The sequence below is a fragment of the Scyliorhinus canicula genome, chromosome 3 (genome assembly GCF_902713615.1).
Source record: "Scyliorhinus canicula chromosome 3, sScyCan1.1, whole genome shotgun sequence".
Classification (NCBI taxonomy): Eukaryota; Metazoa; Chordata; class Chondrichthyes; order Carcharhiniformes; family Scyliorhinidae; genus Scyliorhinus; species Scyliorhinus canicula.
In genome coordinates this window covers 45,966,115-45,980,077 of record NC_052148.1, presented here as the reverse complement: position 1 = coordinate 45,980,077, position 13,963 = coordinate 45,966,115, and the positions used below count along the sequence as shown (strand labels likewise).

The 13,963-nt window shown below is 44.8% G+C and overlaps 1 protein-coding gene across 2 annotated transcripts in view; it reads left to right on the top strand.

Annotated features, from left to right (window-relative positions):
• LOC119962631 (zinc finger and BTB domain-containing protein 7C) overlaps nt 1-13,963 on the top strand; it is a 385,982-nt gene that overhangs the window by 223,308 nt on the left and 148,711 nt on the right. The window contains exon 2 of one of the 2 annotated variants that reach the window (XM_038790488.1): nt 991-1,119. In XM_038790488.1, the coding sequence (XP_038646416.1) occupies nt 1,053-1,119 (67 nt within the window). In that variant the 5' untranslated portion in view covers nt 991-1,052. Of the gene's footprint in view, nt 1-987; nt 1,120-13,963 lie in introns of both variants that reach the window. The other variant, XM_038790489.1, reaches the window with a different exon arrangement.

Here is a 13,963-nt window from a genome sequence, read left to right as displayed (position 1 = left end):
CTGAACTCCTGCTTCTATTGCTTCCTGTTATTTACCTGCAATGCGACCAGCAAATCAATCTTTGTGTACTCTAATGGCTGGTTGTGTGCCTTGGTCCCAACATTTAATGCTGGAATCATGTCCTGCCCCGCTGCATCTCTCACATACACATACTTGTTCTTTGCTTGGCTGTTCCATGAAGCAAGATAAGATAGAGAGCAGAGGAAGGGAAGGAAGGACATCAATGATTCTGAAACTGGCAGTCAAATCAGAATCCCATTATCAACTTTTGAGAGTTGGAGTCAAAAAAGCTAAATTTCTAAGAATATTGGTGCACCAACAGTCTGCAACAAGGTAGCTTTTGGTTTTGTTATTGCATATTGTTCCCTGCTGTCCAAAATACTTAATGTGTGATACAGCTACACAGCTACACAGGCACCTTCTTTGCTTAAATGACCTTCACTTGTGAACAATGATCTTAAGGCATGATAAGGAGAAAGGCAGTGAAATTGGAACTTAAAAAATGAAGAGATGTTACGAGCAACAAAGTGATGGTGTCAATGAATTGGTTAATCTGCTTAGTGTTTATGTCAACAGTGAGTGTCAGCAAAGTGTTTAAATGTGAGGATCACACAGGAAAATCTGGTTCTGCCCTCAAAAGTCATCTAGAAATGTGTACTTCACAACTTTTGTCATTGGAAGGGCCTGTTCTGCGCTGTATTTTCTATGATAGTGTCCAGAGTAGATACCCAGCTGAGAATTTTTCTGCTCTCTAGAAAATGGGTAGAGTTCCTTATTGGAGAAGCTCGACCTCCATTTCAAACAAAATCTCCCCACTCGAAACTGAACCTAAGACTTTCTTTGACTCTGGGCGTTCAGTAACACAAATGATGCATTGATCCTCTGAGCCTTTAGAATGTTTAGTGAGCATATTAAATGTCAACACTTGCTAAATGCACCGATTCACTATGCAAACAGAAACTAATAATGTCCTTTATTTTCATTTAGCAGCCAGTCTGACTAGGACACCTTGAATCTTAACAGTGGTATCTTACTGGAATGTCAACTGTCCAATGCCAATTTGGTACATCTTTCCTCACAAACTGGTATCCAAAGCTGCAGAACAGACTGGCTACAAAGGTAGGAAGCCTAATGCAATTTAGACTTCTCTGTTAGTGGGAATTCTGAGATTGAAATCACTTGGCACAATTGAGCGTGTGAGAACAAGTTGAGACGGTTGGATTGTGTTTATGTTACTGAACTGGACTAATGATCAAGAGACTTTTTACAATTTATATAAATGACTTGGTTGATGGGACCGACAGTATGGTTTCTAAATTTGCTGATGAACCAAAGATAGGTAGGAGAATAAGTTGTGAAGAGAACATATGGAGGTTACAAAAGGATATAGATAGGTTAAGTGAGTAATGATCTGGCAACTGGAGTATAATGTGGTAGGATGTGAAATCATCCATTTTGGCAGGATGAATATAAAGGAAGCTTATTATCTAAATGGTGAGAAATTGCAGAGCTCTGAGGTGCAGAGGGAGCTGGGTGTTCTAATGCATGAATTGCAAAAGTTTACTATGCAGGTACAGAAAATAATTAAGAAGGCTACTATAATGTTATTGTTCATTGCAAGGTTAATTGAATTCAAAGATAGGGAGGTTATGCTTCAGTTATACAAAGCACTGGCGAAACAACATCTGGCATACAGTGTACAGTATTGATCTTGTTGCTCCTTCACCTGAACCACAAGACGCGAGTACGTTTCTTGTATTGGACAAATGATCACACAACCAGTATGTTAGTTCAATTATAATTTATTATAAACACATGCTTGGTGCTATGCGTAATAATCTACACGCAGCTACTTATTAAACTACACCTAACAACTAAAATAACCTTTACTTCCAAGTGACCGGCTCTGTGCAGGTTAGACAAGGCCTTTATCTGGATCCTCACCTGTGTCGGCTGGAAGTCTTCAGGTTCGTCTCGGCTGCGGCTCGTCCTTCAGGGAGCGATCGCGGTTCCTTGAACTTGGCTGGTCAATGTGCTGCAGTTGGTCGGAGCAGAAACCGGTCCCAAAAGAGGCCGAATACTGGTTGCGAAGTTCTTCTTGTCTCCCGATCCTTTGCGTTCTTTTGGGCGGTCCCAACCCAGGATCCAATGGATCGATAGGGTTTTGATCACCCTAATCGATTCTGGCCAATTAGGGGTCGGTACCTCGATGGATTGGGTGGGTCCTAGCTGCTATTGTCGAAGGCACGTATGCACTCCCACATAAGGTAAATAGACGCCCTGAGTCTATTTTGTTGCTATTTTTCGACCTGTGTCCCATTGTCCTGGGGAAATCGGTGATTGACCTCTATCAGGTGAGAGTTTCAGTTAGGTCTGGGTTCCCTTTGCACAATACACAAGGGCTGTGTACCGTCTGTGTCCCAACCTGACCATAATTCCCATTATCCTTTGTGGGTAGCCATTTTAGATGGCCACAGTCTCCTTATTTAAGGAAGGACGTAAATGTGCTGCAAGCAGTTCAAAGAAAATTTACCAGACTAATACCTAGAATGTTCAGGTTGTCTTACGAGGAAAGGTTGGATAAGCTAGGAGTTTAAAATAGTAGGAGATGACTTGATTGAAATATATAAGATCCTAAGGAGTCTTGACAGGGTGGATGTTGGAAGCCTGTTTCCTCTTATGAAAAAAATCAAGAACTGGGATCACTGTTTTAAAAATAAGGAGTCGTCCATTTGAGACAGAAATATGGAGGGTCGTGACGCTTTGGAACTCTCTTCCTCAAAAGTTGGTAGAGGCAGTCATTGAACACTTTTAAGGTAGATAGATTCTTGATAAGAAAGGGGGTAAAAAGTTATGGAAGTAGGTGGGAATGTGGAGAAATCAGATCAATCATGGTCTTGTTGAATGGTTGAGCTGGCTCGAGCGGCTGAGTGGCCTACTCCTAATTCATACATTCGTATGAGATAGGAGTTGCAATCCCATCACTACAGCTGGGGGTTCAAATTTGGTTGATAAAATAAATTTAGAATAAAAAAACTTGTATTGGTGTCCATGAAACTACTGATTTATTATCAAAATTCATTTGGTTCACTAATATCCTTTATCCATAGAATCCCTACAGTGCAGAAGGAAGCCATTTGGCCCATTGAGTTTGCACTGACCCTCTGAAAAAGCACTCTACCTCGGCCAACTCCCCTGCCCATCCCCGCGCATTGAAAGTAGACAACCCACTTAAGCTGCACATCTTTCGACACTAAAGGGCAATTTAGCATGGCCAATCCATCTAACTTGTACATCTTTGGACTGTGGGAGGAAACCGTAGTATCCGGAAGAAATCCATGCAGACATGGAGAGAATGTTTTTTTAAATATAAATTTAGAGTACCCAATTATTTGTTTTTCCAAATTAAGGGGCAATTTAGCGTAGTCAATCCACCTAACCTGCACATCTTTGGGTTGTGGATGAAACCCATGCAGACTCGGTGAGAAAGTGCAAACTCCACACAAACAGTGATCCGGGCCAGGATCGAAACCGAGTCCTCAATGCCATAGGCAGCAGTGCTAACCACTGTGCCACCGTCCCGCAAGACGGGGAGAATGTGCAGACTCCACACAGTCACCCAAGGCCAGCACTGAACCCGGGTCCCTGGTGTTGTGAGGCAGTGGTGCAAACACTGTGCCACCATGCTGTCCTTTAGGGAAGGAAATCTGCCATCCTTACCTCATCTGGACTGTATGTGACTCCAGGCCCTGAACAATGTGGTTGACTTTTACCTACCCCCAGAAATGGCCCAACAATCCACACAGATGCCAAGAAAACAGCTCATCATCACTTTCTTAAAGGCAGTTAGGTACAGCAATAAGTGCTGCACTGTGCCTCCTGCTGATGCAAGATGGCCACACAAGATTACCTCTGATACCAACCTACACATATGCAGGAAACCATTGATGCCATTTGCAAGAGACACAGTTCCAATTGGATCTTATTCGGATCCTGAATCTGTTCACCCAGTTTCTGAATCACGCAGGCAGTTCTGCAGCAGTCTCTCTGCAGTTTCCATGGATTGGAATGAGGAGGGAGGGTAGGTTTCTGATCCATCCAGGAACAGCCGCAATTTCGAATTTCCCCCTATAAACTCTGTCTTTGGAGCTCAGAGTCTTCTTCCTAGTTACAGGGCTGGTTACAGGGCTCAGAAACTGGGTGAACAGCTTCAGGGTCTGAATAAGATCCAACTGGAGGAAACCCTGTAGCTTCAAAGGTGGGATTGTAATCGGAATTGTGCCCATTATTGGGTGAATCAAAAGCCTGTGTTCCCTCCCCATGGCGATCCCCAACTCTACTCCTCTGCACTGACTCCAAGAAGATGAGGCTTTTATAATTACTGCCTTTAATAACTGTTTGATAAGCATCTCTACTTCTGGCCGCTGCCCACTCAGTCACTCACAATGACATCATGGAGTAAAACAGTACAACTGTGCACGCACAAGTTGGCAGAAAATGCAGGCAAAATGCTGGCCTCGCCAGTGACACCCTCATCCCATGAATGAATAAAAAGAGAGACAGGTACTGCTATTGTATCACCATCCATTTGCGGTTCTGCAGATCTAATAATAATTATTCAAGTTACTGTGATCACTAGTTCTCAGTTTGTCTTACTCCCAATTCTTTGTAACTGTTGATGTTAACCTTGAAGTACGGAAGATTTCAAAATGTTAACTCTATATTCCTAATATTGGGATGGAAAATTTATGTGTAGTTTGTCTCTGTTATGCCCCTCAATGTTTCCCCGAGCGTGCAGTGAATTTTAATCTTAGCTTGCTATTTGAAGAAATTACGTAATCGTATAGCGGCACTGGGCACAGTGCTTAGCACTGCTGCCTCACAGCTCCAGGGCCCCAGGTTCAATTCCGGCCTCAGGTGACTGTCTGTGTGGAGTTTGCACTTTCTCCCCATGTCTGCGTGGGTTTCCTCCGGGTGCTCCGGTTTCCTCCCACAGTCCAAAGATGTGCAGGTTAGGTGAATTGGCCATGCTAAATTGCCCCTTAGTGATCAAAGGTTAGGTGGGGTTACTGAGATGGGGTGGAGGTGTGGGCTTAAGTAGGGCTCCCGTTCCAATGGCTGGTGCAGACTTGATGGGCCGAATGGCCTCCTTCTGCACTGTAAATTCTATGATATTTAAATACAAAATTATCATCATGATAACACTACAGATTAAAATGGCAGAATATCTCAACATCAGGTTAATTGACATATTTAGTCATCTGTACTTTGGTAGTAGATTTGGAACATGCATTTCTGGCAACTCTAGATTTTGATGCCGCTCACAATTGCATTTTTCAATTGATAATCTTCCTTTCCAAATATATGTTGCAAATAGAATTGCATAAGGAATTATAAGATTTAAGAAATATAACATTGTGTATATTTATAATCAGTTCAAATTAAAATGTGCATGCTTTGTAGTGAGCGATGAAAGAAAACGCTATATGACAGGCCAGTTTGATGTATTGGAGTGGGAGGTTTGAAAGGATTCACTTTGTTCCTGCCTGTAATATTTTAAAATTGTTTTCCAAATAACAGAAGCAGCAGTGGTACAGCATTTTGAAAGAAAGATTGGATTTATATAGTGCCTTTCACAGGTTATCGCAAAGCACTTATCAGGCAATTGTTTATGAAGTATAGGGAATGGTGTTATGTAGGTAATCATGGTGAACAATGGTGCACATAGGGTTGCAAAACGTTATTGCAGCTTGTAATCTAGTTTTTTTGGTGGGGTTGCTTGATGTAAACCAAAACATTGGAAGATCTTCCCTGCTCTTCATTGAATAGTGCCTGGAGTATCTTAATAATCTTTATTATAATAACCTTTATTATTGTCACAAGTAAGCTTACATTAACACTGCAATGAAGTTACTGTGAAAATCCCTTAGTCGCCACACTACGGCGCCTGTTCGGGTACACGGAGGGAGAATTCCGAATGTCCAATTCACCTAACAAGCACGTCTTTTGGGACTTGTGGGAGGAAACCTAGGCACCCGGAGGAAACCCACGCAGACGTGGGGAGAACGTGCAGACTCCGCCACAGACAGTGATCCAAGCGGGAATAGAACCTGGGACCCTGGTGCTGTGAAGCAACAGTACTGTGCTCTCATGCTACCCACTCTCCACACCTGAGAGTGCAAATAGGGGTCTTGGTTTAACTTGTCATCTGAAAGAAAACGTAGCAATTTCTAATTATTGCAGTAAAATATTAGCTCAGATGTTACATTTTTTTAAATCTGTGAAGTGTGACATCATTTTATGGCCCTCTTATTCGTGAAATACTACAAGTGAGCCACGAGACCACTACTATACTGCAATGCAAATATCACAACACATTTTCATGCCTTTGCTCCGTCAATTTGCACGATTTGATGTGCTGCAATATAAAGGTGCCAAATGGAGGACAAATTCAAAGGTCGAGAGGAAAACTCGGAGTAAGAGTACTTCATATTGGGCTTCCGGTGTGCACCATGGAGTAAGTGGTCACACAAAAGGCAGCTCCTGCCCAAGGTTACAGAAAAGAGCTCTTTTTTAAGCAATACGGGGTGGAATTTTGATGAAAAAATGTTGAATGTTGGAGGAGTATTTTCCCCCAGGAATGGTATGTTTCTTGGTTACCAGACCCGCAGAAACAGTGAAAGATTTGGCTGAAGCTACAGCAGAGACAAAAGCCTCTTCCAGCATGCCGGCGGGGGAAGGGCGAGCTTAAAGGCCTCAAGCTGACTTGAGGGCCTTTATGAAAGCTGAATTCTAGCAGCAGAGGGAACAACTGTGAAAAGATCTCACCAAGGCCATTGAAGAAGCGGTGACGGCTGACTTACGGTGACGGCGGGCGGGAGGCAGCCGCGCATTGGAGGACTCCCGTTCGGGAACGGCATTGTCGGGGATTGACGCCCGGTCCTAGGGGCAGCAAAGGCGGTGAAGGCCAGGAGAAAGTACAGGGAAGGGATATGTCGAGGTCCAGTAAGAAAACGGCTGTGAAAACAGCTGAAAGTTCATCGGGGAGTGGAAAGGTCACCGCGGGGTCACCAAGGAAAATGGATGCTGGAGCATCAGGGGAGGCCGCATTGCTCACGGCTGAAGAAATAACTAAGGTAATGGCTGCGGAATTCGAAAGGCAGTTTACAAAATACATGGAGACAATGAGGAAGGAGATGAGGGAGGTTTTGAGTGTGCTGGTGGAGGAGGCGATTTCCCCGGTGACGACGGCGGTGGCGAGTGCAGTGGCGGAGGTGCGGGAGCAAGGGGAGGCTCTGAAGGAAGTGGAGGAGACATTATTGCAGCATGGTGATCAACTTACGTCGATGGGGAAGGAGATGCGGAAGGTGGTGGAGATTAATATGGATCTGTGATGAAAAATGGAAGACCTGGAAAACAGGTCCAGGCGACAGAATTTGAGGATTGTGGGGCTGCCCGAAGGAGTTGAAGGGCCGAGACCGACTGAGTATTTTTCTGCGATGCTGGCGGAACTATTGGGGGAGGGGGAGGATCCCTCTCGATATGAACTGGATCGGGCTCATCGGTCGTGGAGGCCTGTGCCAAAGGCGAGTGAGCCGCCAAGGGTAGTGACTCTGTGCTTCCGTAGGTACAGTGTGAAGGAGAAGGTCCTGTGCTGGGCCAAGCAGAAGCGGGTGGTGCAATGGGCTGGAGCTGGTATATGTGTATACCAGGACTTTACGGTGGAGCTGGCAAGGAGGCGGGCTGCTTTCAACCGGGTGAAGAGGGCACTGTACATTAGCAAGGTGCAGTGCGGCATTGTATATCCAGTGAAGCTGAGGGTGACTTACAAGCTCAAGGACTTTTATTTTGGAACGGCGGAGGCAGCGGAGGAGTTTGCGAAGGTAGAAGGACTGTGGCAGAACTGAGAAATTGAGAAATGACCATGTGCCGATGTAACCTCATGACTGTATTTTCTTTTTTTTTTGTTTGTTTGTATCGCTGCGTGCAGGTGTATGGGCTACAGGAGCCAATGTTGTATACATTTGGACAAGCGAAGTGATGAGACTTTCACTCGAAGTGACGGCTCTTTGCGGTGTAGGTGGATGTGCGGGGTTTGTGCGCCAAAAGGGGGAGTTTTGGGCTTTCCTACGGCCGGGCAATGGGGAAAGGGACCCGGGCGGGGGCCTCCACGCTGGCCAGTCTAAGCCGGCCAGTGAACGGGAGTGAGGTGGGGGGAGGGGCTGCGGCCATCGGAGCCTGGCAGAACAGGGTCCGAGTGGTCTAGCCGGGGTGGAAAGTTGGAGGGGAAGGAACCGAGGTTGGGGGAAGGAGTTTTACAAGAGGTAGTGGACGGGAGGAGTTGGGAAGGAGTTGGGGGGGAGTGGACTCTATGGTGACTATGGGCGGCCCTGGACTCCTTTTTTCTTTTTCTCCTTTGCTTTTTGTTTCCACCGTGGGAGGGTTTGTTTTATTGGATGCATATATTGACAGGTGGGCCGTTGTTTGTGGTGGTGGGAGAATGGGATCGTTGTTATTGTTAAGGGGATTGATTTTGTATTTGTTACCATTTACTGTTTGTGGGTGGGGTGTAAATTTTGGAAGAAAATGCGAAAATGGAGAATAAAAACATTTATTAAAAAAAAGAGTACTTCATATCACTCAGCGCAGAACAGAGTAACTTAGGTACTAAACTGCACTGGTTTTAATGCAGAAATGGTGGAGATCAAGGAAAATGCCACTTTAACTGGGCACCACCAAAATGGAGAAAATAATTTTAAAAGAGGGCGTCTTGCTGAAAAAAAATTAGAACTAAAACAGAGCAGGAAAAGATACTGTATATAATTAACTCAGCTTAATATAGTTATGGTAGACTGATCCTGACCAGACAATTTACATGACATCATTTTCAACTGCAGTAATGAGCCTTTCAAGCAGATATTCCATGGCTGAAAGTGGCGTAGAGGTATTATCACTGTACTAGTAATCCCGAGCTCCAAGATAATGCTCAGGGGACCTGAGTGGGCTCGAGTACCACCATGGCAGTAAACAAGAACCATGAAACCATGGTTGATTGCCGAAAAACCCCATCTGGTCCACTAATGCCCTTTCGGGAAGGAACTCTGCCGTCCTTGCCCTGTCTGGCCTACATGTGGCTCCAGACCCACAGCAATGTAGTTCGCTCTTAACTACCCTTTGAAATGTCTGAGCAAGCCACTCAATTCAAGGACAATTAGGGATGGCCCAATCAGAGACGTCCACTACCCATGAATGAATTTTTAAAAAGCTTTGTGGTGTTGCCTAATATGCCTTTCTGGCTCATTGCTGTCTTCTTGATATTTGTCTTAGGATCTCCCTTCCTGAATATTTTCTTCCTGGTGTTTCTCCGCATGCTTTTCCAAGCTGATGCTCCTACAGATTGCCACTCTTGCAGTTTGTCAAAACTATTAGGCATGTGCATTTTTGACAAAAATGTATGTTATCGTTTTTGTTTGTGTAGATATGGGGTACGATCTAACCAAATTACAACAGAGTCCCGTGTCGAATGAGTTTAGCCGGGTGTTTCCTGTTGCTTGCAGCGTTGAGAAAGACCACACTATCGAACGGAACTCTGTTACAATCCGGGGCCTCAGTGGGGAATGCCGCTTTGGGGTCACATTTAGTCCAGTTTCCTGCTTTGAGGAGCTTGCCAGAACTCCTCAATGCAGGACGAGATCAGGAGGCCATTTCTAAATGGTACCCTAATCACTTGACCCCATCAAAGCTCCAACTCACCAATAAGGGGTCCTCGGGGGGCCGCCCCCGCACCTAACCTCACGTCGGCAGGGCACCTCTTGGCCCAGTCCCTAATGTGGACACAGTGCCGGCCTTCTACTTTTCCCAGGTGGTTCTGCCCAGGTACCAGGCTGGCAGTGCCAGGGTGCCTCGGTGGCATAATTAGTCTCAACAACAAGAAAAAAGCATTTATTAAACATGGGAAAATTGGATTATAATATAATACTCCTTTACTCCCCCTTAGTTTAACACATGCACATAGAACTGAAGATTAACATGGATTACAAAGTACATCTTAAGCTATAATGATTTAATTCATACAAAAAGTCCCTTTTATGCACACAAGATGACTGTGGTCAAATACATATACTCCGCTCTGAACCCAAGTTAGTGTCTGTGGATTTCTCCTCAGAATATCCCCAGATGATGATCACATGATAGTTGCCAAATTCCACTCCCAAGCCCTTTAATATCCTTTCCCTTCGCAGTTTGCGTTCCAAAATTCAGACCAGGTTTTCCAAATGATACTTTGAAACAAAGCTTCCGTTCCACTTTTAACAAAGAATCCAGTTCAAGATTTTGTACAACCCCATTTGACATTTCTTTGTCTTGTCTGCTATGCAAACAGGTCATAATTCCTTTAACTCTCAATTCCAATACTGTATTAAAGTGCCATCAGACATTTGATTTACCTTTGAAGGCTGCTGTACCACTTAAAATCTGGTTATTGCAATTGTCTCTTTAACTCAAAACACTTTATGCATTCTTTATGCATTCTTCCTTGAATTGTTCTGAACAATACCTTGGTCTCTATTCACTTAATTCCAGTCTTCTTGGACACTTCTCTTCAATCCTCTCATTTCCTTAGCTAGCTGAACTTTAGATTTCCGGCATCTGTTTTCTTAACCATTAACCATTACTCGATAGTATTACTTTTCTTCTCGCAAGACTGAGAAAGATGTTTGCTCTTTAGCCTTCTAAAACCAACTGCTTCTCAAAGAGTTGAGAGCCTCCTTCTCTCTCACTACCCACCTGCAACTGCGATCAAATTAGCTAAACTAAACATTAAAAGCTTCATCATCTTACCAAGCCCCAGTTGCTAAGCAACCACTGCTAGTTTATTTATTGTTCATGCCATAGCCCTCTCTATGCACACTAGAAACACAGCTGGAATGTAATCAACTCCCACACATGCAAACACCATTGTCCAGCATGAATGTAACTATAGGTTTTACCCTTTCAGGCATAAAAACATTAAATTAAACATATGTAAAACTGTACATCATTTCAAATGTTTTCCAATACAAACAGAAATCCCTTAAATCTACCATTGGTTTCTCAACAGTGTAACATTTGCACTTTTCCAGTCCTGGCACCACTTTCATATCCAAGGAGGAATGAAAGATCATGGCCAGGAGCTCCACAATTCCCATCCCCCTCACTCCTCTTATTTAACTTAGGTAGGACATGGTATACCCTTGGTTTACTGAGTGACCTTGTATTTTGAGGACTGACAGCTTTATACACACCTCCTCTATTTTTATCCTATCTAATATTGCTGCGGCTTTTTCCTTTATTGCTATGTTGCAACATCCTCTTCTTCAGAGACGGCAGATTCAACTAGTTTGCACATTTAGCCATACCCTCTGCTTCCACAGGATGGTACCTAATTTCTACTCTTGTCAGCCCCACACTATGTTGGCTATCTTTTTACAATTTATGTATTTATTTTTAAAATTCTGTATTTATTTAAAAATTATGTGAATTTATTGAGATACGTCTAGTGCATTTGCCATCACCATCACAATGCAGTGCTACATAGGCAGTATAGTTACATGTTTAAAAGTAAAGTGTTCTTAAGATCATTTCATCTTCGAAGACTACCAGAAATGTAGCAAATTTTGTAAAAGGAAAATAGCTAAAAGGCCATAATTAAAAATGACATTGTTTATTTGTTTTCATTGTTACCAGAATTTCCTTGTTCTCTTCTGAAGTCAGTGACTTTTGCATGGATACAAATCAATTCTTCTTGTCTGTTTTCCAAATGACTGCTCCTTCTTGGGTTTAGAGGTAGAAGGTGCAATTATGGCTGAACAATTGTGTAAAATGGGTGATAGTCTGGCAGCCTGTTTCACATCTCTTTCAATCTTGATTTCAATTGACTTTGATGGGAATAAAAATTGGAGGAGATGTAAAAGGATTGTTGATTCGCAACCATCAATTTTACACTATCGCATAACATACATATGAAGGAAAGTTTTGATATTATCAACTAAAGGAGCATCAAAGTCTAGTCTGATCCTATCTGCACTTTCAAACTTTTGGATGGGGTTACTGGAAAGAGAGGAACTTTTGCCAATCTTGTTTTTCTCTGCTATTGCCAAAGGTTGCTGAGGACAATGTTATCACCTCTACCCCTAGTCCAGTGGTGAAAGAATTCAGCGCAGTGACTATTGCTGGTGGCTGTGTTTTTAGTGAGGAGGTATATTATGAATCTGTTTCTTCGTTCAGGAAATTATTTATCTACAAGGGTTAGTGGGTAGATAATTTTCAAAATTGCAATGTCCGCCCACATTGTTTTGCAATTTCTTTTTCAATATCTATTGTGTGTTATTGCTGTTCTTTTTTTCCCTTATAGAAAATTTTTTTTTTTTGCCTGCATGTAAATATCTTCATTTTTGGAAAGAGTACAATGATAAAAATTGCAGATCTGTATTCATACTGGCAAGTGAACTTATTTTTTGCTATCTTGACTCTTTTTTTTTTCTCCCTTGTCCAGTCTCTCCCTACTTACTTTTGTGATTCTTCTGACACTCTACATCATTTCAGCAGTTTCCTCTTTCCTGGCCTTAATCGCCTCCTCTTCACTATAGACATCCAATCCCACTGCACTTCCATCCCCACCAGGACAGTCTGAGAGCCCTCCATTTCCTTGAATGGAGGCCTGAGCAGTCCTCATGTACTGCCACCCTCCTCCCCCAGCTGAACTTGTTCTCTCTTTTAACTCACCTTACTATCTCCAAATAAAGCACATGGCCATGGGTCGCCACATGGACCCGAATTATGCCTGTTTTTTTGTGGGGTATGTGGAACATTCCTTGTTCCAGTCCTACTCAGGCACCCTGCCACACATTTTTTCCAGTACATTGACGATAGTATCTGTGCCGCTTCCTGCTCTGGTTCAGAATTGAAAAAGTTAATCAATTCGGCTTCCAATTTCTGCCCTTCTCTCAGCTTCACAAGGTCCATTTCTGAGACTTTCCTTTGCTTCCTTGGGTGGGATTCTCCCGGACCCAGCGGTGCAGGGGGTCCCTGCGGGACGGAGTGGCGTGAACCACTCTGGCGTCGGCCCGCCTCAAAGGTGCAGAATCTCCGCACCATCAGGGGCTAGGCCGGTGCCAGAGTGGTTTGCGCCCCGCCGGCCGGCGTGGAAGGCCTTTGGCGCCACGCCAGCTGGGGCCGAAGATACTCCGCCGGCCGGCGCGGGTCCACGCATGCGCGGGAGTGTCAGCGGCTGCTGAAGTCATCCCCGCGCATGCGCAGTGGGGGGGGGTTCACCTAGGAGTTGGCCATCGTGGAGGCTGACACGGCTGACACATAGGAAAAGAGTGCCCCCACAGCACAGGCCCGGCAGTGGTTTGGTGGGCCCCGATCGTGGGCCAGGCTGCCATGGGGGCACTCCCCAGGGCCAGATCGCCCCACGCCCCCCCCCCCCCAGGACCCCGGAGCCCGCCCCGCCGCCAGCTCCCGCTGGTAAGGGACCTAGTCTAATTTACGCCGGCAGGACTGGCAAAGAACCAGCGGGACTTCGGCCCATCGATGGCTGGAGAATCAGCGGGGGGGGCCGCTGTGAGCGGCCGCCGACTGGTGCGGCGTGATTCCTGTCCCCGCTGAATCTCCGGTGCCGGAGAATTAGGCAGCCGGCGGAGGCGTGATTCACGCCGCCCCCAGGCGATTCTCCGACCCGGCGAGGGGTCTGAGAATCCCGCCCCTTGACTTCCAATTCTGGGTAATAATATTCATGACAAGTCCATTGGCTCTGCAGCTCCCTGGACTACACTTACTCACACCCAGCATTCTGTAAGGACTCTATTCCATTATCCTCGTTTCTCCATCTCTGTCACAGGGGCGGCAGAGTGGCACAGTGGTTAACACTGCTGCCTCACAGCGCCAGGGACCTGGGTTCAATTCGTCTTGGGTCATTGTCTGT